This window comes from Auxenochlorella protothecoides, assembly GCF_000733215.1.
Source record: "Auxenochlorella protothecoides strain 0710 unplaced genomic scaffold scaffold38, whole genome shotgun sequence".
NCBI classification, from domain to species: domain Eukaryota; kingdom Viridiplantae; phylum Chlorophyta; class Trebouxiophyceae; order Chlorellales; family Chlorellaceae; genus Auxenochlorella; species Auxenochlorella protothecoides.
This window is the reverse complement of record NW_011934253.1, coordinates 82102-105893: the sequence shown is the minus strand read 5'-3', so window position 1 is coordinate 105893 and position 23792 is coordinate 82102. Positions and strand designations below refer to the sequence as shown.

Sequence of the window (23792 nt, the reverse complement as noted above, 5' to 3'; positions counted from 1 at the left end):
GGACTCGTCGAGCACGGCGAGCGGACGGGTAGGGGCGGGAGGGGATCAACACCCCGGCCCACAGCATGCCTGACTGGCGGCACGGGAAGGTGCATCACGGGACAACACTTGTGGTTTGGTTGGAAGCGCATCCTTGCAGACGCATGCATGCTCAGGTCGACAGCATCCCGAGAAGGGCCACCCACTCCCCTCCCCCTCCCCGCCACCACCCCCCAACCCCATCCACCCCACGCCCCCCCAAACGGGCATCACGAGACTGGCGGTGCACCCCAGTGAGCCGCTGGTCTTCACGGCGTGCATGGACGGCGCGGTGCGCGCCTGGGACGCGCGCAGCGGGCGCTGCAACGCCTGCTTCAGGGGCCACGAGGCCCCCGTGCAGGACCTGGCCGTCAGCCCCGACGGGAAGCTGGTGCTGGCGGGGGCGGAGGACGGCGCGGCGCGCGTGTTCAGCCTGGAGGAGGGCATCGCGCGCATGGTGGCGGAGCAGGGGCAGCGGCCGGAGCCGTGAGGGCGGTGCCCGGTGGGTGGGCTGGTGGGTGGCCACCCAGTACTCAGCCCGTGTAACAACCCACTGGCCGGCGCAGGGGTTCGAGGCAGGCGGGCTGGGGACCCCCGGGCACGGGGGAGGGGCATCCTTGATGACTCCAAAGCCCTTGCTTACGATGGAATGACGTTACCAAGTGTGCCGGCATATGCCAGGCCAGATGCCCTCGACCCGGGGGGGTATGTGTGGACGGAGCATCCCACGCGCCCGCGAGGATGCCGGGCTGGAAGGTATGTGGTCAGTCGGGCTCATGAAGAAGGTTCTGCGTCAGCCGCGCAGACCGTCCCCGACCTTTCGCCCGGACTCGCCCACAATCAGGCTCACTACATAAACCAGAGGCCCCCGTGGACCCCACACCCAGTGGTCGTCGCAACGGAGCACTGCCCCGGACCAGGTCGTACTCGTCACTATAGAAGCTCGATGCCTCACCTTTCGGGAGGGCGCGGGTGTCCATCAGCCCTAGGAGGATCTCCATCGGTGGGTAGCTCGAGTTTCGAGGGGAGGGCCCGGGCGACGGGCGCTGAGGGGTGGGGTGGGTCTTCCAGCTAGACCCCCCACGCGCCATGCGTCGGCATGCCACGCGAGTCCTGCCTCGTTCGACCGGATGTTCTGCGCCTCACAACCCCCAATTATGCGTGACGCAGGATCTGCTGCGGGCTTCCGGCGGTGGGGTCCGTGTGTGAGGACCTGCTGTGGATAAGAGCGCACACCCTGCGCATAGCCAACCACAGCAAGACCTGTTCTCGTCACCCCCTGTACCGGGTAGAGGAGGCCAGCGAGGTTTAGACACCGACACACCTCCCACCATGGCCACGAAGCCGCTGACGGTGTCGCGCGTGCCGACCATCTACTCCCTGGCCCAGCTGGAGGAGACGGCGACCTTTCCCCCGCCGTCCCCCTTCCCCCCGCCATCCCCCTTCCCCTCGCCCCCCAAGGGTGTCATCTCCACGCCCGACCGCGCCGTGGCCGAGCTGGCCGGGTCCCTGCTCCCCGCCTTCCATTACACCGACGTGGACGCGCTGGACGGCGGGCGAGTGCGCTCCTTCGGCTCCTTTGACAGCCTGACCGCCGCGCTGGGCCCGGCGGGGGGGGAGGAGGCGACTGGCGCCTCCCCGCCCTCCTCCGAGGCGGCCTCAGACGAGGACGCGGCCATGACCGAGCCCATGGTGGTCCCGCAGCGCAGCGTGCTCAGCATGCTGCTGCTGGCGGAGTGGGAGGACCGCGCGGAGCGCGGCCTCTTCCGCTACGACGTCACCGCCTGCCCCACGCGCGTGCTGCCGGGGCACCTGGGCTTTGTGGCGCAGTGTAACGAGGGCCGGGCCAGCAAGAAGCGGCCCACTGAGTTCCGTGTGGACCAGGTCACGCAAGCCTTCGACCCCGCCAAGTTCAACTTCACCAAGGCCGCGCAGAAGGAGGTGCTGTTCGCGTTCGAGGCGGGTCGGCGCGGCGGCGGCCGCGCCGCGCCGCGCTACCTCCCCTCCGCGCCCGCGCGCGCCTCGCCCCACCTCGTCTTCATCAACGTCTCGCCCATCGAGTACGGGCACGTGCTGCTGGTGCCCGACGCGCTTTCCCGCCGCGCGCAGGCCGTGGACACGGCCTCCTTGCTCTTGGCGCTGCAGTTTGCGCGCGAGGCCGACACGCCCTACCTCCGTCTCGGATTCAACTCGCTGGGCGCGTACGGGACCATCAACCACCTGCACTTCCAGGCCTACTTCCTGTACGCGCCCCTGGCCGCGGAGCGCGCGCCCGCTGCCGAGCTCCTGCGCGCCGGCGGCGCGCTGGCCGGCGTCAGCGTGGCCAGCCTGGAGGGCTACCCCGTGGCCGGCCTGGTGTTCCAGGCAGGCGGCTCCCTCGCCGACCTGGCGCGCTGCGTGGGCGCGGCCTGCGAGGCGCTGGCCGCCGCGGGCGTGCCGCACAACCTCCTCATCGCCGACTGCGGGGTCCGCGTCTTTTTGTTTCCCAATGCCTTTGCGGAGAGGAAGGCGCGGGGCGAGATCCCAGAAGGTGGGCATCATTGGTGATGGTGGTGGGTGGGCTGCAGGACTGCTGTGTTTTGACTCTGAATGCGCGGCGGTATCATCGCTTCATTTTTAAGGGTTCCTGGTCCCCGCTGATCTGTTTCCCTAAATCGAACCGACGCCCCCCCTTCACTGTCTTACAAGCAGCTCCAAACACAACCCCCCTCCTCGAAACATCCACACAGATGTGGTGGAGTCCCAGGTGGATCCTGCCTGCTGGGAGATCGCGGGGCACATCGTGATGAAGCGGCAGCAGGACTACGATACGGCCTCCCAGGAGAGCGCCTGGCACCTGCTCTCCTGCGCGTCCTACGACCCCGCCAACTTTGCGAGGGTGACGGAGATCAGCATCAACGCGGCCAAGGAGGCGATGCGGGGCAGGAAGCTGGCCACCGCATTCCGCTACTGAGGAAAGGATGGCTGCTCGTTCAGGAGTTTTGTTGCCCCCGCTTGGACGTGCTACATGTCATGTGAGGCTCCTGGCATTCCACATATTCTTTCAAGCCTTCTTTTCCTCGGTCATGGTGCCTTTTGGAGTCGAGGTGAATATACACCCAGTCAGTGAAGGGAGAGATGTGTCGTGCAGATCATAGAGCTCGTTGTGGAACACATCGGTTAGGAGAAAGTAGGAATCCACGCTTCCCCCACGAACCTCATCCCATGGGGGGTAGCGCCAAGGACGTGTCAAACTACCAGATTGCTGCATGACTGTGCGCGGAGGATAGTTTTCGGACGTGCCGCACACATCGAGACAATGCAGCAGGCTCAGCCCCGCCTGGCAGGGTTCCAGGGACTGGTGTCCTGTCGGCACATGAGCCTGGCCTCCGTGCAGCCCGCAGCCACATTCTGCTCCGCAGGTAATGGAAGGTTTATACGTTGTTTTGTTCAAGTATCTGTCTCCACCGCAAAAGATTATCCTGACCGTTGTCCTGTGTCGCCTTATCCCGCAGTACTTCCCGCGAGGTTTGCGGTCGAGGCAAAGGCGAAGACGAGGCACGAGCAGAGGGTCACACGACACAGGCGGCTCAGAAACAAGGCGAGATCTGTGCAGGGAGCTGGGTCAGGGCCACGTGTGGATCGGACGGCCTGGCGCACAAGCCCGGCTGCACGCAGGACCTCACAGTCCAGTTGCACAGTATGACCAGGTCACGCCCTGGTCCCCTCCCCACATGCCTGTTCACCCTGGTCTAATGCAGGTAGAGGGCACGACTGAGAGGCCGAGGCTGGCGGTCTTCAGGTCCTTGAATCACATTTATGCGCAGGTCTGACCAAGCGCGATGCGAGAGTGATATTGAGCATGCCTGTCTCGGTGACGTCCTGGGATGCGGTCTTCAAAGCCCCCAACTCGGTGGGGACCTCTGGGCACTGCATGTCTTCCAGCCCGCCACGTCCGTCACCACACCCACACGCATGTCCTGCAGGTGATCGACGACTCTGAGGGGCACACCCTGGCATCCATCTCGTCCCTCACGCCGGACATCCGCGCAGAGCTCTCGCACGGCGGCAACGTCAGCGCGGCCACGCTGGTCGGCCGGAAGCTGGCTGAGGTGTGCATCCAGCGCAACATCGAGAAGGTGGCCTTCGACCGTGGCGGGTTCCTGTACCACGGGAGGGTGCAGGCCCTGGCCGACGCCGCCAGGGAGGCTGGACTCAAGTTTTAGAGCTGCCTGCGGCATGCTCCTGGCTCGGCGCCCAGTGTCCATTCACCTCCGCCCCTGTAATACTTGCCCATTTGCAAGGGCGATTCTGTCGAATGCCACGCAGAATTTGGGACGGAGGAGGTGAAACAGTTTGAGATTAGGGGCTCCAAGGGGGAGCATCTCTGCTGGAGCCCATTGCTCGTCATGCACAGCAGATACCCTCTCGGCTGATGTTCTCGAGCCCCAACACGTCCTGCTTCATGTGCCTCAACATTTATCTCGGTGCACCGTGGCCTCCTCCGGTCTTGGCTTGAGTGTCCGCGGAGGACACCCGCCACCCCGACCGTTTTAGAGACGGGTACGTGGCCCTGGGACCGAGGTACCTCTGCCCCACGCCCTGCGTGTATCTACGCCCTGAGCTCATGGGCTGGTCCATAGATTGCCAATCCTTAGATTGGTAACTAATTGAAGATTTCTAGGGCAAGGGTAGGGCCTGAGAGAGTATGCGTGAGCTGAGAGCCTGGCATCGTCCCTTTCAGGCTGCCGCGTGCCCGTTACCGTCCCGACCGGACGCAATCCGCTGGTCCGATTCCGTTCGAATAAAGGAGATTCCTGGACGGCTTCGTATCCTGCACAAAAGGCAGCCGGCACTTTCCCTTCATCACCGCACAATTATCCCGAGGTTCAGCCTCCGTGCACCAATCGGGACATCAGGATCCAACACCAGCTTCGTAACCGCCAGTGTTGGGCGCTCGACCCTCACGGAGCACCTGCGTGTCCTCGGAGAATCGCGGAAGCTCACCGATCAGGCGCAGACAGTCTGAAACACAAGGTACAGGAGTGAGCATGTCAGGGCGAGTTCGTCGGGATTCCTTCGGCACCGCGAGGGTCAATTCCCACCGAAACAGCTGCGACTCCCCGACGCTAGGGCTTGCTTCGAGACGAGACCCGCCGATAACCTGGCCCCCCCCGTTCCGGCACAGCAAGCAGCATGCCGTCCGAGATCCTGCACTGCACGCCTCCCGAGGACCTTTGTAGGGCCCCTGAGAAGGTGGCCTCGTGGCACGCCCTTCCCGTGGTGCCCCGCAACCCGGTGCCAACCCTGCAAGCCCTGTTTGAGGAGCTCCACGCAGCCTTCGAGGCAGAAGCCAGCCAGGGCATCATCATCGACAACTCCCAGCCCGCAGCCTCATTCGCTCGGCTGAACGCGCGGGTCCAGGCACTGCTAACCAGGTACACGAAGGAGGGCTCCTCCGACTGGCGCCGGTATGCTGCCTTCAACAGCCACCACTACATACGCCACCTCATCGAGGAATCTCCCCATTTTGAGATCCTGGTGCGGCGCGGGAACAGGGTGTGTGTGGGAGAGGGGTTTGGGTCGGCGCTTTGGCAGCCCCCGCGACCTGTATAGCATGGTCAGCCTGCACTGAAACCTGGTCTTGTTTGGAATGCCGCCAACTTCGCAGGTTGATGCCCATAGGTGTCACGCCCTCCCCCTCCGCCCCCCTTCCTTGCAGTTGGTGTGCTGGCAGCCAGGCCAGGGCTCCCATATCCACGACCATGACAACTCCCACTGCTGGCTGACATGCCTGGATGTGAGTGCTGATTGTTGGTCTGCTGCGCCGTTAACTGGCCTCCCTTGCTCAGAGCAACTAGCCTCGCAAACCCTCACCTCCACTGAATGCCCTCCCAGTCTCCGGCCCCCGCGACAAAGATGTCATTGCCATCCAAGCACCCGCCTCTCCCTGTCCTCCTCCCCGCTCATCTCTCCCCATCCTTCCTCACCTTCTGCCAGGGCACGCTGGAGGAGAAGCATTACCAGGCCGGCGAGAGCGCGTCCCCCGTGGCAGGCAGCGCCTTCCCCGCCTCCGCCCTACCCGGTGTGGAGCGGGTGACCTCCCCCTGCCCCGCCATGCACGCCACGCACTCCCAGCGCCTGGGGCCGGGAGACACGGGCTACATCAGCGACCGCATCGCGTTGCACACGGTGGCCTGCCCGTCGGGCACGCCCGCGCCGGGCGCCGTCTCGCTGCACGTCTACGCGCCCCCCATCCGCCGCGTGCGGCTCTTCACGCCGCAGGAAGACCAGGTGGTGGTCCGGAAGCCGGGCTTCTGGTCGGTCAGGGGGGTGCGCACGTGAGGCGGTGGTGCCGGCTGCCCAGCGAGGCGCGGAGCCCCTGAACGACGTCCCTCCCCCCTTTGTGACTTGAAAGCACACACCCAGAGCTTTGCGACCTCCCTTCCAATAACATCACTGTCTTGTATGCACTGCTCTGAATCCTCTTGAATGTCGGGCCCCTTGCACGTGGCCGTGTACGCCCTCGACCTTTTGTTGCCCCCCGCGCGCCACACCTGTCTTTGGCTGGGGCCTTGCATACCAGCGTGCGCCTCTGCGCAGAGGCGTGGCAGACCCCGCCCTTGCCCCGCACCCGATTGCATGTAACATAGGGAGACTTGACTTGGCGAGCAAGGAAGCCGACGGCTGTGGATGCACGCCCCGCCCAGGTCAGGATCCAGCGGGTGGAAAGGAGTTTATAGGCAAACAGCCCAGTTCATGGCAGCATGCTGGTGCCGGTGCAGAGGCCAAAGGCCAGTGCAGCCTCCTCCTCCGCCTTCTCCTTGTCCTTTGTCAGCAGGGCTCGCAGCTTCCTTTCGATCTCCAGCTGGGCGGCATCGGGTTGGGTTGGGACGGCAAGGTGTGACTGATCGTGCACGGTGCTGTTTCGATGCATGCCAAGCATCGCGTCGTGCGGTGCACTCCCAAGCAAAGCCCGAGAGAATAAAAACAGCTCGCGAGGCGCATTGCACGGGCGAGCATGCGCAATGCAGCATATCAACTCAGCGAGGCGCAGTCTGGCTGAACGTTTTCCACGAGCTCACCTCCTCCTGCAGGACGGAGATGTCCTGGTCCCGCGCCGACAGCGATCTCTCCTTGGAGAGCAGCTCGAGCTCCCGCTGAGCGAGCTGTTGCCGTATCTCTTGGAGCTCACCCAGGCGTGACCGCCTCCTTTTCTTGCTGGGCTTTGGGGTTTCCTCTGCCGGGGTTGGGGTCACAGCCTCAGGTGGTGCCACCGCGCTGGTGCCTGAAGTCTCGGCCTTTGACCCCGATGCAGAGGGGGGATCCACCAAGGGAGGTGCAGAGGGCTGCTCAGGTGTCAGGCCAGCGGCCTGATCTAAGAGGGTGGCAGGCGAGGGACGCTGCTGGGTCACAGCAGGGGAAAAGGGGGGAGGGGGCACCGGGGGTCCCCCTCCCGCGTCGCTGTCTGCCCAGGCCGCGCCCGTACTCAGCATCACTGAGAGTGGAAGGATTCAGAAGAGTGTCAAAGACATATGGACAAGCGCAGACATGATACTCGGGGCTCAAAATTCACCCCCTTGCAGGACCCAGGCAATCCTGCCCACCGGTCACGCTCCACCCAACCCATTCTCACATGCGGCTGGTACGACGGCAATGATGGAGCCAGGGCTCCATCGCTGGACCTCCTGCCCCAAAGACCCAACCTTTACGCAAAATTCTGTCCTGTCATGGCGATGTGAGGCCCCCATGCAGCGAGGCGGTGGCGCCAACCGTTGTCGAAAGCAGCCCCTACTCTCCCAGCACTTGCGAGCCGGGGCGGGGCGGGGCCCGCATCCTGCGCACGGCTGCACCGCCTCCATGAGCAGGCTGGCTCGGTGCATGGATCGCATGCAGCACACAAGGCCTTTGCACCGGTCAGGATCGGATCAATCGGGGTTCGCAAGGGGTGTTGGTAGGGGAGCACCTCGCGCTTTCCTTCGCCTCACGACTGCTGCCGGGGCAGGGGCATCTGAGTGAGTGGCTCGCCTCTTCCTTGCAACTCCCTCCATGTCCCGTCCCACTCGGGGAGCCTTTTCAAGTTTACAGGGCCGGTAACGACACTTTCAACGCCAGACATGTCTGTCTGGCGCCACTCCCAGCGGCCACACATGCATCATGGGTAGGCAAACATGTGGGCTTTCACACGGCCGGCACGCGTCCACCTTTGCTTCCCACCGCACCCTCACCCCCCTCCCCTTCAGGGCGTAGCACTCAGAGCAGCCCGTCCAGCCCCTGCGCGGCCAGGAACGCGGCCGGCTCCAGCAGCTCGCCGTCAAACTCCGGGTCGGAGGCCAGCAGCGCTGCCAGGTCCAGCCCGGCCTCGGCCACGGCAGGCACCAGGCGCTCGGCGCCCGCCTCGTCGCGCAGCGCGCACAGCGTGGCGGCCACCAGCCCGCGCCGCGGCGCGGCCGACTCCACCGCCCCCGCCGCGGCGTCCAGGGCGTCCAGGCCCAGCTGCTTGCCTGCCGCGGCGCGGCCCAGGAGGGTGCCCAGCACGGCCGGCGCAAACCTGAAGTCCATGGCGTCGTCCTCCAGGCGCGGGGCCAGGCCGGCGACCGCGGCACCCAGGTCGGCACCGGGCACCTGCCCCGCCGCGCCCAGCCGCACCATGAGATCCACCACCGCGCGCCACTCCTCCTCCGTGCGCGCGTCGTAGGCGCGGGCCAGCCCGATCTCCGCCAGCCGGCGCATGAAGCCGGGCACCGCCAGGTCCTGGGCCGCAGCCAGTGCCTCGCCAAAGTTGCCGTCGGCCAGGAAGTCGGTGAAGATGGACTTGGCCAGCGATTCGCGCCGCTCGGGGGTGACGTCGATCGGCGTCCTGGAGGATGGCGAGGAAGGGGAGAAGGGGGAGGGTGAGCGCCGGAACGAGGCGCTGCCTGGCATTGTGGTTGCTGCGGCGTTGATGCAAGGGGGATTTGCTGACTGATGACAAGGGTGGGGCATCTTGAAACCGCCCATAATCCACGCAACCCCTTACAGTCCTCCACCGCCACCACAAAGACAACCACCGCCACCACAACCACGCACCTGACCGCGCCCGCAGCCGCCGCTGCGGGCTTGGCCTCAGCGCCGGCGCCGCCGCTCTGCACGGCGACGTACTCACCCAGGAAGGCGGAGAAGCGGCCCTCGCCCGCCGCGCCTCCCGCGCCGCGCGCCGCGGCGGCCCACCCCGCATCGTCGCTGCGGAAGGCGGGGAACAGCTCCAGCTCCTCGGGGCGCTTGGGCGCCAGCGAGGTGAGTGCGCCCAGCGCGCCGCCCGCCCCCGTCCCGTCCAGCCCAGGGATGTTGACGTCCAGGCCCAGCTCGGCCGCCGCGACGGCGCGCACGTCCTCCAGCTTCTTGGCCGTGAACGCCTCACGCCGCGGCACCCAGTGCTGCGTGCGCAGCTCGATCACGTCGCGGATGACGAAGCGGATGCGGGAGGGGTAGCCCCGCGCATTGGCCAGCTTTGACAGCGTGGCGAAGGCCGCGTCCAGCCGCGGCCGGCTCTTGGCGCCGGCCTCCAGCGCCGCCCCCGCCGTGCTCAGCAGCTCGCACACCGCCTCAATGGACTCCGCGGGTGGGTCGGGGCCTGCCTCGCCGGTGCCCAGCAGGTCCATCAGGATGAGCAGCATGATGCGGTCGTTCACCATGCCCTTCTTAAACAGCTCCGCGATCAGCCGGATGTTGCCCAGCAGCCGCTGCTTGGCCAGGCGCTCCTCCGCCTCGCGCTCGGGCCCGCTCGCCTTGGCGGCCACCTGTGGTAGTGGGGGGGAGGAGTGGGGTGCAGGGTCGATGGATTTCTTTCATCTGTGTGAAGAGGGGGAGGGTGCATGCTACTGCCCCGGGCGGTGATGGGTGGAGGAGCGGTGCGCGCGGTGCTCAACAGCGAGATCCATGACCCGACTCTGGAGAAGCAACCTATCTGACTATGGGTGCCCATGGGCAGCGATGCAGCCCAATGCGGCCCCCCGCCTGACCGAACCACCCACTCACTCCACCACTTACTAACCCCCCCCCCCAAAAAAACAAAAACAAAACAACAACCACCCACCGCGCGTGCCGACTCGGTGCTCTCATACTCCTCCTGGCAGGTGTTGGCCAGCATCTTCTTGAAGTTGGTGGGGCGCCCAGTGTCCGGCTCGTTAAACTCCGGCAGCACCGCGTCCAGCTCGCGGCAGAGGTCGGCGTACATGGCCACAAAGGTGGGTTGGTGCACCGCGGACTCAAACACCTGGATGATGGTGGCCTGCAGCACCTCGTAATTGCTGATAAGCGGGATGAACTGGCCGAGCAGGCGCTCGAACTTCTCGGGCGTCAGCTTGTTCAGTATGCCCTTCACCGTGCGCATGGTCTGCGCCGTGCCCTCCGCGCCGGAGCCCCCCGCGGACCAGGCGGTGCGGCCCAGGTCACTGGCGCGCTGGATTTTGGGCGCGTGGGGGTCGGCGGGGCCGGGCGCATGCGAGGGCTGGGCCGCGCCGTAGGGCGCGGAGGCGGCGGAGGCGCCGGCAGAGGCGGCCGCGCCGGCGCCCGCGCCGTCGCCGGCCGGGGCAGGGGTGAAGGCGCCGTGCGCGCGCCAGTCGCGCTCGTCCGCGGAGTCGGCGGCCACGCGCTGGAGCAGCTGCTGCTGGGCCAGGCGGGTGGGGTCGGAGGGATCCAGCACGATGTCCAGCGCCGAGCTGCGCAGCTCCGAGGGGGGCTCCGTGAATTGCTGCGCGGGGAGTGTGTGGCAGGGAGGTGGGCGGTGCAGCACTTGGGGACGAGGAAGGCAGGGAACCGAGGGCATCAGCCACGTGGGGGGGACAGGCGGCAGCCCCACCCCACCCCACCGACACCAACACCCACAGAGGCAAAGGTCATGAGGAAGTCCCGGGAGTAGGTGATGACCTCCCCGCGGGGCTTACGCTTCTCCGCCACAGAGGGAACATGGAAGGTCTGCGAGGGGGCAATGGGGAAAGAGAGTGGTGGTCATTTGGGCGCCGGAGTCGGCACTGGCTCGCATCCCCTGCCACTCCCCGCTGCCAGCGCCCTCGGTCACCCCGGCAAACGGGGGCGGACCCTGCTCCCGATGAAAGCCCACTCACGTTCAGCTTCAGACCCACTCCAGCGCCTTTGGCAAAGCCGGCAAAGGGATTGGTGCCCCCGCCCGGCCGCAAAGACAGAGGGCGCAGGCTGATGGTGTCGCCGCCCTGCGTCGCCATGGCTGCACGGAGCGCCCACGTATGGTGAAGGGGGTGTATGGGCGAATGTGAAAGGGGCAAGGGGTCGCGAGGACAGTCGTGATGGCCATCGCCGGCACACCCTGCGCCCCTGGCGGAAGCAGATTGTGCTCGCCGCGCATGCACAGCATGGATCCTTGTCCGTCGAGATGTGCAGAAAGACCACGACGATTAAGATGCTCAGTCCAGGCTTTGATGGTGAATCATTTCTCATTTGTATGAGGAATCTGTCCTCCTCCCGTTGAAGCCCTTGAGAACACCTCAGACAATGGCCAATAAGACATACTACATTCTAGGTAGTGCAAGCCTGCAACACACTGCATTGCCTATGCTTTTCAAGACGGTCAGTGTATCCTGGGGGGTTGATTGCGTGCTGACCCGCCAAGTCACTCCAAGCTTCCCTCTACTGTTTGGGTGAAGAGTCTGAACTGCTTGAGACAGGCTTGACAAGCTCGACTCCAGATGATCTCCAGAGTGCCTCATACTGTTGGAAGATTAGATATAGTTCCTCAGACGTTGTATGTGGAAGGATACACCTGTTGTATCCTCTGATTACCAACATGCACAGCAGAGGCATGGACACATGCTCCTCCCATCCAAAGAACCTCGTACTCACAGCCTTCTGGTTCTGGTAGTAGGCTCCACCCGCCCCAAAACCGGCACCGAAGGCCAGAGAAGCTACACGTGCCGTCTTTCCACCTGTTAGAGAGCAGAATGATGGTGGGAGAGTCCGGGTGAGGGCTGCACACATGCTGGAGGGAAGACTGACGACAGTCCTGCTGTGCAGAAAACAGCAGTGACTCACGCAGGAGGAAGAGACCTCCCACAGCTCCGATCAGGCTCCCGTAGAAGACGCTGCGCATGGTGATGTCGATGGCATTGTCCCACTTCTCGTCGATGTAGTAATGGACCTTGCTCGCCTCGCTCCCGGACATTCTGAGACAACCCTGTGCGCGCAGCGAGGGATTGTTCCTTCTACGAACTCCAAGGATACAAAAGGCAATCGAACAAGTCTCAGATCGATCACTTTGCAGCAGCGTCCGCGAATCAGGCTACCCAGGCCAGCCGGGGCGGTGCATTCCCCCATTGCCTCTCGCGCCCCCTAGTCGCTCCGGGCGCGCGGATTTATCTCCCTGCGTGAATGTGTCGCCAGTCCCTCGAGCACCTCGTCAGGCATGCGCCCGATACCTCTGTCACAGCAGTATCCATTGATCTCCATGTCATAAGCCAAGGGAGGCGTGGTCGTTGGAGGTGGCACCCCACTCCCCGTCACACAGCCCCGCATGCTGGGTTGCAACCGTCTCCTCCCCGGTCCTTTCGCCCTCTTTTCCCCCCGCATTGGTTCCAGAACCCGACTGAATCCACTGTATTCCCGTCCCATGGGGTCGCACTCCCACTTCAATCCCCCCGTGGAGGTTCCCCAGGCAGAGGGGGCCTGGGAGTGGTTCCGTGGCATGGGCAGCCCCCAGTTCTGGGTGGCGCCTATGGTTGACCAGTCGGAGCTGGCCTTCCGCATGCTGTGCCGGCGCTACGGCTGCACCGCCGCCTACACCCCCATGCTTCACGCCCGCCTGTTCCTGGAGGGGCGCGCGTATCGTGCGGAGCACTTCACCACCTGCGACGCCGACCGCCCGCTGCTGGCCCAGTTCTGCGCCAACGACCCCGACACCCTGCTCCACGCTGCGCGGCTGGTGGAGGACCAGGTGGACGCCGTGGACCTGAACCTTGGGTGCCCGCAGCGCATCGCGCGGCGCGGGCGCTATGGCGCCTTCCTCATGGACGACCTGCCCCTGGTGGAGTCGCTGGTGCGGGCGCTGGCGGGCGGTCTGACGCGCGCCCGGGTCACGGTCAAGATCCGACGCTTCGACGAGGTGGGGCGCACGGTGGCCTACGCCGCCGCGCTGGAGCGCGCGGGGGCCAGCCTGGTGGCGGTGCACGCGCGCACGCGGGAGCAGAAGACGGCGGCCGCCGTGCGCGCCGACTGGGCGCACATCGCCGCGGTCAAGGCCGCGCTGCGCGTGCCCGTGCTGGCCAACGGCAACGTGCGCAGCCTGGCGGACGCGCGGGCCTGCATGCGCGACACCGGCGCCGACGGCGTGCTCAGCGCGGAGCCGCTGCTGGCCGACCCGGGCCTGTTCTGGGGCCGGCGCGGCGAGCCCGGCGGCGACGGCGGCCCCACCGAGGGCTGCCGCCTCCTGCTGGAGTACCTGGACCTGTGCGACGCCTACCCCGCCCCCTTCCGCATGGTCAAGGCGCACGCCTTCCGCATGCTGGGGCCCTGGCTGGCCGAGCACACCGACGTGCGCGACGAGCTCAACCGCGGGCCCGACCTGTGCAATGAGCGGGTGCGGGAGCTCACCATGGAGCTGGTGGACAGGATAGAGGAGTGCGGGCGCGACGCACCCATCCCCAAGATCTCCGCCAAGTGCGTTGATTTGTGTGTGAGGGTAGTTTGGAAGGGGGGGATGGGGGTCGGAGTGTGAGGGGTCGTCGGTCCTGGGAAATACCGGAGGTGGCTGGTGTGAGTTTGCTGACGGGGGGGTTGATCGTGTGTGGCTTTGGAGTGTAGACTCGGGCACAGCAGTGTGATGAGCTGCCTCATTCCAAGCGCTGCTCCATGGGTCAGGCTATGCAGTGTTCAGTGTATCCTGCTTGGGCTGCATGAGGCGAGGCTGGTGCCAGGTCTGGACCCTGCCAGTGAGAGGTGCGCCTTCAAGAGCAAAGGCCTTCCCTCATCCACCTTGCACCTGCCCTGACCTTTGGTGCAGGAAACTCGCGGCCATGGAGGCCGAGGCAGCGCGGGCGGCTGCCATAGCGGAGCAGGCCAGGGAGGCAGAAGGGCTCGCGGAACTCGGGGTTGTGAGCGCTGCGGCCGAGACCGTCCATTGACAGCTTGGCAGCCCAGCGTTCCTGCCCTACCTTCCCTGAACTCGGTCATCATGCACCTGGGCAGGCATTGCCGTGTAAGCTTGCAGCACATCAGCAGGAGTGCAGGCGTCTCCATGGTTGGCACGTCGCGGGCCAGTGATCCCTCAGTAAACAACAGCGCCGCTCGGCACTCACGCCGCCACGGCCTCCTCTGCGCCATCCAGCCCGACGTCGTCCAGCGAGACTTCACCCTCCACCACGCGGGGGTTCAGGTCTATGAGCCGTGTGGACAGCTGCGCCAGCTCAGCAATGGCTATTCGTCCCCGAGAGGTGATGGCTTCGGCCACGGCCTCCAGCTCCCCCCGCGAGATGTAGATGAACTGCGTATGGGGTGGGGCGGCGTCGGCCGGGGGTTCCCTGCACTTACCACAGGCCCAAGCACCCCTCCCTCATCACATCAGGCTCGCGTCCCCACCCTCGCCACGCACCTTGCCCCGGTCGTCCATGATGCCGGTCAGCTTCTGCTCGGCTTCCAGGCCCTGGACCTTCTTGATGACGTCCGCGACCTTCAGCCCAAACTCGGCCGCTAGCGCGTCAAGCTCCACCGTCTTCCGCGTCTGGATGTATTCTATGATCTGACCCTCCAGAGACTGCGCGGCAGGAAGTAGTTGCATGATGGGCTCTGTGCTCGCCGGCGAGACGCCGAGGGTGACGGTGGGGTTATGAAACCTGCAGGCAGGTCAAAGGCACCACTCCCTCAGCCACACAAGCTCCAATGGGGAACCAGAGAGGTGGGTCCCTGGCTCATCCCCCAGCCCCTATGAAAGGCCTTCCCAACTCAACCCACTCCCTCCACACCTCGCCCTGCTCCTGGGTCAAAGCCTCCTGCCCTGTTTCCTCCACCGTGAACATGGATCGCCACTTCTCCGCCTCTGCCTTGTCCCTGGCCTCACGAGCCGCTGCGGCCGCGGCAATCTCGGCCTCCTGCGCCGCTTCCAGAGCCTCACGCTCTGCTTCCCGCTGTGCACGCTGCGCATCATAGGCCTGCAGGGACGATACTCATGTGAGTGCGGAGGCTCCAATATGGGCAGGAGGATAGAAAGGAGAACAGAGCATGGACCAAGGGATACCATTGTGACCGTCAATCACACTGCAAGCATTCGACCACACCCAATGCCTGCCTGTCGTTTTGAGGCTACCACAGGATGGTGCTGCTCTTGCTGCTCATCCTCGCCGTCCTCACCATATGCCTGTGTCGCATTGAAGCACTGAGTCTTACCCTAGAATGCTGAGTACCCTGTCATCCAATCTACACCCATTCCTGAGGCAGCACGCAAATGACATCAGTCCTTCCCACCTGTTCGTCATCATCAGAGGATGCATGGCCTCTGGCCCTCCTGGCCCTGCGGCGCCGGAGTCCGGCCTGCATCCCCCCGCCTGCCCCTCTCCTGTCATCCTGCGAGATGGTGCAGTGGAGGCTGCCTTTGTTATTTGTAGCACAAGGACCCCATCCCAGGAAAGCCGGGTGCACGAAGCGCGTACACTACCTGCTCAGGAGCTGCCACCTCGATGATTGCTACACTAGATTTCGTCTTGATCCACCATGCTGCCGTTGCAAGGACGATCACCGCGAGCAGCAGTGTTACCAAAAGCGGCAACATGGTGTAAGAAGTGATCTCAAGGGCCCGAGCGAGAGTTACTCAGCCGTACTACCTAAATTATACCCCTCGTCTTATCACGTTTTACAGTGTTTGCATATACATTCATCGTTGGCACGTACACACAAACCTCCAACGCGCGCCCAGATGAGACTCGTCCTCAAGGCGCGCTACATAGCACAGCTCGGTCTCAAGGGCGGAGCAGGATTTCAATTGATGACCCAGGTCATCGAGGTCCCATGCATGTAACTTCACAGGGGATTAGAGCCCACACTTCACCTCGAGGGGGCCCTCGTCATGGCGGTGGCGATTGCCACAGTGTTCGACCTTCCGGAGGAGACTTTTGCGCGGTGCACTCCCCTCGATGCGGGGCCCTCCACGGGAGTCCAGCTCACTCTGGAGAGGCTGGAGGCATTGGAGATAGCAGATCGCCGAACAGATGCCGACGCCTCCGGCCTGACCTGCACCTCCTGTGGCCTGGGCAGGGCACAGGAGCCGGCCTTCCCATCTGTGGAGTCCCAGCGGGAGCACTTCAGAGGGGACTGGCACCGCTTCAACCTGAAGCGCCGCCTGGCGTCCCTTCCCGCCTGCTCCGAGGCCGATTTCGAGGCCCTGGTGGCACAGAGGGACGGCGCCGAGGTGGGCAGCTTGTCCGGCAGCGAGAGCAGTGACGACGAAGATCACAATGGCGGCGGGGAGGGCAAGGCACCAGACAGGGCGGACGGAGGTCCCAGCGCCATCACGTCTGGAGCGCGCGGGCCCTACACCTGCTTCTGGGACCCGGGGGAGGAAGAGACGCTGGGTGTCTGGCGCAGCATTGTCGGCGGGGCCAGGGATGCGGCCCCCAGCGAGGAGGCGGCCTGGAGCACGCTGCGCACGCTGCGGACAAAGGGCGCCACCTGGGCAGTCATCATGCTGCGAGGCGGGCATTTTGCGGCCTCGGTGCTCAGGCTGGTCCCCGCTCGCATCGCCGACAAGCGGATTGCGGACAAGTTTGACGTCGTGGGCAACACCTCGGCTCACCGCTACGTCACAAGGTGGGTGCTCTGACTGACGGGCCAGAGGAGAGGGAAGTGGCTTTCCTCTAAGGGGGAGGGAGCCTGGCATGCAGATGCTGGGCATGAGCTGTGAAGGGGTGCATGCTGCGCCAAGGCGGCCTCCGTGTCCAGCACAGCTCCACTCGAGATACACATTGACACGCAGCTTTGCATCTCAAAACCCAATCACACTCTTCAGGGCAAAGGCGGGCGGGAAGCAGTCGACCCAGGATGCGACGGGCAAATTTGCCAAGTCTGCCGGGTCGAGGCTGCGGCGGTACAATGAGGCCGCCCTGGCAGAGGACGTGAAGAGCGCCCTCACCTCCTGGACGGCCTTGCTGGGCCAGTGTGATCTCATCCATGTGCAAGCGCCAGGGTCAAACTGGAAGGACCTGATGACGGCTGCACCGGCAGTGCTGAGCCCCAGCGACCCCAGGCTGAGGTGAGTCATGGGAGGAGAGGGGTTTGGGACAATTTTCTTTGCTCCTTGTGGGCCGAGACACAGGGCAGCGGACTGTTGAGGAATTGAGCCACGAACACGCTCCCAGGTCACCTTTTACAGAAACGTTGCCGACTACAAAGGTCCCATCCCACCAGATTGTGTTGGCATCACCATTGATGGTACACCTCCGCCCGCTCAGGACCGTGCCTTTCACCACCCGGCGGCCGACGTTCTCCGAGAACAAGCGTGTCGCCAGGATCCTCATCTCAGTCTATCGCATGCCTGCCACCGGTCAGCCCAGCCAGCCTTCAGTTGAGGCGCCGGGGGGGGAAGCGGTGCGAGGAAAGCAGTCCGAGGCTGGGCCTGGATCGCAGCCCGGTGCACCCCGCCCTGGAGTGTCAGCTGAGGTCATCAGTGCAGCTGACCAGGGCCCTGCAGAACCTGAGGCGCCCAAGGGCCTGTCCAAGAAACAGAAGGCAAAGGCGCGGGCCGCGCGCAGTAAAGCCGCAGCCAAGGAGCAGGCAGCGATGGGGGGTGAGTCCCAAGAAGAGGAGCCCGCGCCCAAATCCTCCGAGCCTGTTGCGGACGAGGGTGACGTCCTAAGCCGAGCGGCGGCCCTGGCAGCCGCCACCGCCAGCGCAGCGCGCAAGGGGTGAGATTGGCGACAGCTAAGACATTTTTCAAGGCCTGGATGATGCCCAGGGATTGGCGTGAGTCACAGTGGATGGTCTGGCAGAATTCTTCATCCGCCACTCCCATCCCATTGCCTGATTCCTGTGCAGGGCCGCCACTCCGGCGCGAAGCGGCCGACCTGCCACCCAGGCAAGGAGGGCCGATGGTGGGAAGAAAGGAGGGAAGGTCAGCGCAGAGGACATTGCGGCTCGGCGCGTGCGGCTGGCCGCCGCCGCCGAGGCACGCATGGCGGCCCTGGCTTCCGCTTCGGCTGCACAGAAGCTGTGGTGAGGGCTGCTGGTTGAGCGCTGCATCCCCTCGTCGGCTCAGACCTTGCCAGCCCTGCTGCATGTCCGCACCCTCCCCCCCCTGCACAGGGAAGTGGGCCCAGGCTGAGGGGTGTGGTGATGTTGGTGGGTGCAGCACTCCTGGTCAGCCTCTTCGGCTCTGGCAGGAGGAGGATGGAGGCCTGATAAGGAATAGTTGCTGACACAGGTTGAAATATTCAATACTGAGGCAGCTTCTTTGTCTTTGTCATGCTTTGCCAGGAGCACTCCATACCTTCCTTTCAGAATCAGCAGGGGCACTGCCCACATTCCTTTTTTCAGTGTACTTGCCACTGTTGGCTCGTCATGCCACTGAGTGCTCAATCAATCACCAATCGCCACCTCGTCCCATTCCTGCTGCAACCCTTGTGAGCTCCTGCTGGCATCATACCTGACTGCTGTCAGAGTGTCCACATGTTTTCAACTGTCTAGGCGGGAACCTCTGCGATGAAGCACTGCACGGTCACCACAGCTGGCTACTGTGCAACATACAAGTCCCAGCACGCCAGCTGCACCGCCCCGGCTGCCGCTCGATCCAAGAGCTCCAGGATGCGCAGGCGGAAGGCCACACAGGGGAAGCACGACTCGGTGGGCAGGTCAAAGGACAGCGCACTGCCGCGCTCGGGGAAGCACAGCCCCTCCCTTTCGTCCAGCGTCACCCATTCTATTGTGTGTGGGACGTGGTGGGAAAACATCTGAGGCATGTGTCCAGCAAACCTGCACCGGCTGGCCAGCAGTCTCAGCAGAAGCCGGCTCCCTCCCCACCGCTCGGTTTCCAGCCTGAGGCCACAGCCTGGTTGGCGTTCAAACAGCCGCCCCGATACAGAAGTGACCCCTCCATCCACCTGAGCTGCCGGGCCGCTGGCCCTCCAGGGCAACAGCCTTGGGGTCCCTCGCCGGCGCATCGTTCCCGGCGGTCAGCACGTAGCGCGCCACCTCCACGCCAGCCTTCCCTGCCCCCCCTCGCACCCGGTACTCGAGCCAGGGGACCGCGCCGAGGGCGCCGCCCCCGAAATCCAGCCACTTGGTGGCTGGGTCCCCGTCAAGCGCCCGCACAGCGCCCTCCGCCTCGCCGTTTTGCCCGGAGGCCCTGACCGCACCCCCCGTCAGCCGGCCGGGGAGGCGGGCGGCCACCCCCTCGTCCCCGGCCAGGCGATATCGCACCAAGGGCGGCCCAGCTGCGGCTGGGCCCTCGTCTGCGGCGCCAGCTTTGTTCCCCCCACCCTCGCCACGGGACGCCACCCAGGTCTCGCTCCCCGACTGCCGGCCCGGCAACCTCTGGCGGGTAGGGACTGGGTTTGGGTCCCTGGCCGCGTCGGCCGCGTCCCTGGCCGCCAGCTCTGCGAGTTGGTCGGCCGAGAGGTGGCTGCGCAGCTGCGCCGTCGTATGAGCCAGGTACTCTTTCAACCAGTCTGTTTGAGGAGGATGTAGCAGGTTTTGAGACAGAGGTCGGGGAAGACAGAAGCACGACCATGGACAGGGGCATGCATGGAGGCTAGCTGGGCTCTCGTCAAGCAGCTTCCCAACCCAGCTGCCTCCCAGGACCCCTGGCTGCCACTCTCCCCGGCCCACCTGCGTCCACGAGCACTCGGCGCGCCTTCATGGCCTCCCAGTCGCGCGCATACCTGCAGGACACATCCACCACACCGTTCTCGTCCACAGCAATCACGTACGACAGCCGCTTGCCCCAGCCAGCCTTGATGTGTGTGTGTGGAAGGTGTGGGGTTGTAGGGAGGGATGGATTTGATAGGCTGTTCCCCTCGGACCGTCGTCTCATCGAGGTGCCAAGTCAGGACCTCTGCTGCACACGCGGCTGAGCCCACTGGCCCAGGCCCACGCCTCACATCAGACCCGGCCATGCTGCACCGCCTTCCAGGTCAAACGCCGTCCCCCTTCCTCCCTTTCCCCCCTTTCCACCTCGTAGAGGAGCGGGGTGTCCATGGCGGCCTCGCAGGGATCGGCGTGCACCCAGCGCCCCGGCGCCTCCCCCGCCCGCAGCGGCAGGAACACCTCCGCCCACACGTGGTCGGTCCAGTCCAGGGCCTGGCGGGCGCGGAGGCCCGCAGCGGCGCAGCACAGCGCGAAGGCGTTGGCCCACTCCCCGCACCGCCCGCGGCGCGTCTCCAGCAGCTTCAGCGGGTCGTTGTAGCGCGGGAAGCGGGTCTCCGCGCCACAGGCCGAGCAGGTGTACACCTCTGGCATCGTTGTGGAGGGCGGGCTGAGGAGGGTCAGTGCTGGGATGCTGGGTGTCCGACTCTCGTGCATGAGGCCTCTGGGAGCCACAGGGCGTGGTCCAGACCACCAAGCCCATCCCACGCGGCACATGGACAGGCAAGGAAGAGCCTTGCAGCCTCGCGGCCAGCCAGGCAACCCTCCCCAGTACGCGCACCCACGACCGAAGCCAGGTGGGCTGCCTCCCGCGAATCGGGCGCCGCCGTCCGGGCCAGGCGGGTGGTGTCTTTGCCATCGCAGTACCCGCACACCGGCCGGTCGGTCTGGGGGAGGCCAGGGAGATGCGATGCATGGGCCTGATAGACCTGCGTCCTGTGCCATGGGATGCAAGGGGCGCGCGCAGACATGCACCCTCAGCGGAGCAGCACGTGCAGCGCAACCTCCCCTTTCCTTCTCATGCCCCGCCCCGCGCAGCTCCTCCTAGCAGCCCACCCAGGTGAAGAACTCGGACTTGAACCAGGCCAGCAGGCCCCGCAGCAGGGCCTCCTCTCTGACGAGCGGCGGCTCCTCCTCCATCTCCATGCTCAGGGCCACCGCCGCCCCTGCCTCGCCCTCCAGCCTGTCTAGGGGCATGAGGCTGGCTGCCAGGGCCTGGGCCAGGTCGTCCTGGTAGATACTGGCCTTGCGCAGAGCATCCTCGATGCGAGCGATGAAGGCGCCCGTGTGCACCTCCCTGCCTCCCCTCAGCATGCTGTCGACGGGGGGCGACCCCGGCACCTGAAGACGAGGAGGGGGGCGGGGGAGCGGGACGGTCCGCAGCCGATGCCGATGAGATGCTGGCTGGTGATGATGTAGTTGAGATACCTTTAGACCAAGTAACCCCTCCAGCGCTGCGGATCCGTGTGCTCACGGCCCGGTGTGGAAGTGATCTGGCCCGACCGCGCGGCCGCCCAAGTGGAAACTGGTAGCCCCCCTTACACAGGATCCAGGGCAGTCGACCTCTCAGGCTGTACCAGCGGACGAGGATCGAGCGCAGGCGCCGCTCGATCACCGTAGCGGGAGTGCCGCGCTGGATCGCAGTCATGAGCGGGCGTCCAGTCCGCTCACCCCTTCGCGCCTCCCAAGGCCACCCCCCCCAAGCAGTGCAACAGTGTACATGGCACGTGGGATCCATACAAGAAAGCAACCACACATCACGCCTCGCCCCGCGCGGCAGCGGCCAGCTCCCCCAGCTCCTCCCGCGCGGCCTCGCTGGCCAGGAAGGCGGCGCCCAGGTGCTCGACACCCACCTCCCCCCCGGTGGCCTCCCCGATCTGGGCCAGGGAGGCCACCTGGCGCAGCTTGCGCGCCGCCTTGGCCGACAGCAGGGGCCGGAGCAGGGCCAGAACGGCGCGGAGGAAGCCCGCGGGGCGGACCAGCACGATGACCTTGACGTTCTTGCGGAAGGGGCGCGGCAGCGTGGTGTAGGCGCCCATGATCCACATGCTGGGCAGCGTCGCGCGGCGCGCGGTCAGCACCAGCACGTAGTCCCCTCCCTCCACCAGTCGCGCGAGGTGTGCGGTGACATAGCGTGCGGCCGAGGACTTCATGCCCGCCGGCACGCGGTCTGCGTCCAGCACCACCACGGGGCGGCCCAGCGAGTCCACGCCGTCGGCGTACACCAGGCCGCGGAAGGTCTCCTCCCAGGCGGGGTTGAACTCCTCGGGCATCACCACGGGCGACGGCGGGGCGGGCGCGGCCGCTGCGCCGCTGTCGGGCCCGGCCTCCATGGAGAAGGACGCCGCCTCGACCTGGGGAGGGGCGCTGGTCGGGGGGACCCCACCCGCCTCTCCGTGCTGTGGCACACCGCCGGCGCCCTCCCCGCTGCGGTAGATGGTCAGGTCCTCGATCTCCTCTTCCTCCTCGGCCTCGGCCTTGTTGCCCGGCCCCTGCGACGCAGCCGCAGCCGCCGGGGCCGGGGCGCCGCCGGCCGTCGTCAGCGACAGCATCGCGCGGCCCTGCTCCGCCAGGGTGGTGGGGCTGTCCGCGCTGGGCTCCGCCTGCAGGCTGTGCTTCAGTCGCACTATCGCAGACTCGTTGGCCGCATACTCGTGGCTGGCCTCGCTGCTGGGTGATGAGTCATCCTCGGTGAGGGCGGCGGCGGGCGCTGGAGCGGGCCGGGCGTGGCCGGCGGTGCGGCCCCGTCGGCCCCAGATGACGCAGCATCTGCCTCATCAGCGCTGGGCCCTGCCGTGGTGACCCCTCCAGCCTCGCGCCTGGCACCGTCCCCACCCCCCGCATCAGCCCTCGGGGCAGGCTCCCCGGAGCGCGACCCCTCGCCCGCCCTGCTGCTCCCCTGCACATCCACCTCCGCGCCCGCCTCCGGGGGAGGGACCTCCTCCGCGTCCTGCAGCGAGCCGGCTTGCGCCTGCGTGTCCGCGCGCTCAGCGTCCAGCTCGGCCGCCTCGCCGGACAGGTCGCCGCCCGGCTCGTCGGCGCGCAGCACCGACTCGCGGAGTCTGGAGGCGCCACGGGGGCTGGCGGGGCCAGTGCCAACGCTGGCCGCGTCATCCGTGCCGTCCTCCGCCTCGCCGCGGGCGGGAAGGCCCGAGATGGAGGACCCGGGGGAGAGCACGACCTGCTCCTCCTCCATCACGCTGGGCTCGGTGGCCAGCAGGGTGGCGCCCTGGAGGAAAGCGCAAGCGCGTGAGCGAGTGGATGAGGGGTGGGGGATGGGTCTCCCGTGAGTGCTCCCTGCAGACCCACCCCGTGAACGCCCTCGAGTTGGGTGAGACCCGCCGCCAAAAAGGCCTCAACAACCAGGGTCGCAACACGTCGTACCTGCCCAAGGCCCAGGTCGTCCTCGGCAGCCTGTGCAATCTTGGTGTCCTCGTCACGGGCCTCAGAGTCGAGCTCATCTGCAGTCAGCAGTGCCAGGGGGTGGGTCACAGATGAACGGTGCCACCAAGACGCGTTGAGAGTCCGCTGCAGGAGACAGGGCCCCTGGCGACCTCCCATACCCCTGCTCACACTCTTGATTGTCATACACCGACAGCGCGTCCTTCTCGGCTGCCATGCTGCTGGCAATCGACCTCGTGTCTCCGTCACGGGGTCCCCGCCTCACCCCCGCCCAGTGATGGGTATCCAGACCCGGTGCACCGGCATCCACCACTTGTGGAAGATCGACGGGGCGCTTGCCCTCCCTGCCAGACCCGATGCTGGAGACCTTGGGGGAGGTCGTCCCCTCCGATCCCGTGCCCGCGCCACTGCGCAGCTCGATGACTGGCTCCTCCACCGTCATCGAAATATTCAACGTCTTTTTTAAGATTCCAGAGGGTACTTGGATCAAAGAGTCTCGGAGCTTGGTGGACAAGTGCCCGATTCTCGTACACAAGCTCGAA

The 23792-nt window shown here is 65.7% G+C and overlaps 12 protein-coding genes across 12 annotated transcripts in view; 6 read left to right on the top strand and 6 right to left on the bottom strand.

Annotated features, from left to right (window-relative positions):
• The window catches only part of F751_3622 (Angio-associated migratory cell protein), a gene marked incomplete at both ends in the record, with an annotated part of 2989 nt that extends 2481 nt beyond the window's left edge, over nt 1-508 (top strand). Inside the window, one exon of the mRNA XM_011400578.1 lies at nt 278-508. Within this exon, the coding sequence (XP_011398880.1) occupies nt 278-508 (231 nt within the window). The remainder of the gene's footprint in view (nt 1-277) is intronic.
• Nucleotides 509-1350: 842 nt separating this feature from the next.
• Nucleotides 1351-2971, top strand: F751_3621 (GDP-L-galactose phosphorylase 1; the record flags this gene model as incomplete). Its single annotated transcript, XM_011400577.1, has 3 exons — nt 1351-1959; nt 2080-2548; nt 2748-2971. 3 exons carry the CDS (start codon nt 1351-1353, stop codon nt 2969-2971), a joined length of 1302 nt encoding a protein of 433 aa, XP_011398879.1.
• An 888-nt stretch (nt 2972-3859) lies between these two features.
• On the top strand, nt 3860-4223 carry F751_3620 (50S ribosomal protein L18; the record flags this gene model as incomplete). The annotated part of the gene is made up of 2 exons (XM_011400576.1): nt 3860-3910; nt 3984-4223. 2 exons carry the CDS (start codon nt 3860-3862, stop codon nt 4221-4223), a joined length of 291 nt encoding a protein of 96 aa, XP_011398878.1.
• A 970-nt stretch (nt 4224-5193) lies between these two features.
• F751_3619 (Cysteine dioxygenase type 1) lies at nt 5194-6342 on the top strand (the record flags this gene model as incomplete). Its single annotated transcript, XM_011400575.1, has 3 exons — nt 5194-5556; nt 5720-5797; nt 5998-6342. The coding sequence occupies 3 exons, from the start codon at nt 5194-5196 to the stop codon at nt 6340-6342; spliced, it is 786 nt and encodes a 261-aa protein (XP_011398877.1).
• Nucleotides 6343-6754: 412 nt separating this feature from the next.
• F751_3618 (hypothetical protein) lies at nt 6755-7493 on the bottom strand (the record flags this gene model as incomplete). Its single annotated transcript, XM_011400574.1, has 2 exons — nt 6755-6865; nt 7083-7493. 2 exons carry the CDS (start codon nt 7491-7493, stop codon nt 6755-6757), a joined length of 522 nt encoding a protein of 173 aa, XP_011398876.1.
• A 757-nt stretch (nt 7494-8250) lies between these two features.
• F751_3617 (Eukaryotic translation initiation factor) lies at nt 8251-12172 on the bottom strand (the record flags this gene model as incomplete). The annotated part of the gene is made up of 8 exons (XM_011400573.1): nt 8251-8857; nt 9238-9776; nt 10073-10438; nt 10628-10729; nt 10864-10953; nt 11103-11221; nt 11850-11936; nt 12043-12172. 8 exons carry the CDS (start codon nt 12170-12172, stop codon nt 8251-8253), a joined length of 2040 nt encoding a protein of 679 aa, XP_011398875.1.
• Nucleotides 12173-12616: 444 nt separating this feature from the next.
• Nucleotides 12617-14126, top strand: F751_3616 (TRNA-dihydrouridine(16/17) synthase [NAD(P)(+)]-like protein; the record flags this gene model as incomplete). Its single annotated transcript, XM_011400572.1, has 3 exons — nt 12617-13333; nt 13421-13662; nt 14006-14126. The coding sequence occupies 3 exons, from the start codon at nt 12617-12619 to the stop codon at nt 14124-14126; spliced, it is 1080 nt and encodes a 359-aa protein (XP_011398874.1).
• A 170-nt stretch (nt 14127-14296) lies between these two features.
• On the bottom strand, nt 14297-15366 carry F751_3615 (DDRGK domain-containing protein 1; the record flags this gene model as incomplete). The annotated part of the gene is made up of 4 exons (XM_011400571.1): nt 14297-14485; nt 14594-14755; nt 14964-15149; nt 15349-15366. The coding sequence occupies 4 exons, from the start codon at nt 15364-15366 to the stop codon at nt 14297-14299; spliced, it is 555 nt and encodes a 184-aa protein (XP_011398873.1).
• Nucleotides 15367-16060: 694 nt separating this feature from the next.
• F751_3614 (Ankyrin repeat and zinc finger domain-containing protein 1) lies at nt 16061-18205 on the top strand (the record flags this gene model as incomplete). Its single annotated transcript, XM_011400570.1, has 4 exons — nt 16061-16800; nt 17000-17242; nt 17442-17894; nt 18025-18205. The coding sequence occupies 4 exons, from the start codon at nt 16061-16063 to the stop codon at nt 18203-18205; spliced, it is 1617 nt and encodes a 538-aa protein (XP_011398872.1).
• On the bottom strand, nt 17923-18228 carry F751_3613 (hypothetical protein; the record flags this gene model as incomplete). Its single annotated transcript, XM_011400569.1, has 1 exon — nt 17923-18228. The coding sequence occupies one exon, from the start codon at nt 18226-18228 to the stop codon at nt 17923-17925; it is 306 nt and encodes a 101-aa protein (XP_011398871.1).
• A 488-nt stretch (nt 18229-18716) lies between these two features.
• On the bottom strand, nt 18717-21162 carry F751_3612 (Peptide-N(4)-(N-acetyl-beta-glucosaminyl)asparagine amidase; the record flags this gene model as incomplete). The annotated part of the gene is made up of 6 exons (XM_011400568.1): nt 18717-18904; nt 19086-19652; nt 19813-19936; nt 20158-20435; nt 20630-20735; nt 20905-21162. 6 exons carry the CDS (start codon nt 21160-21162, stop codon nt 18717-18719), a joined length of 1521 nt encoding a protein of 506 aa, XP_011398870.1.
• A 443-nt stretch (nt 21163-21605) lies between these two features.
• On the bottom strand, nt 21606-23692 carry F751_3611 (Rho GTPase-activating protein 1; the record flags this gene model as incomplete). Its single annotated transcript, XM_011400567.1, has 4 exons — nt 21606-22112; nt 22760-23077; nt 23233-23309; nt 23422-23692. The coding sequence occupies 4 exons, from the start codon at nt 23690-23692 to the stop codon at nt 21606-21608; spliced, it is 1173 nt and encodes a 390-aa protein (XP_011398869.1).
• Nucleotides 23693-23792: the final 100 nt, after the last annotated feature.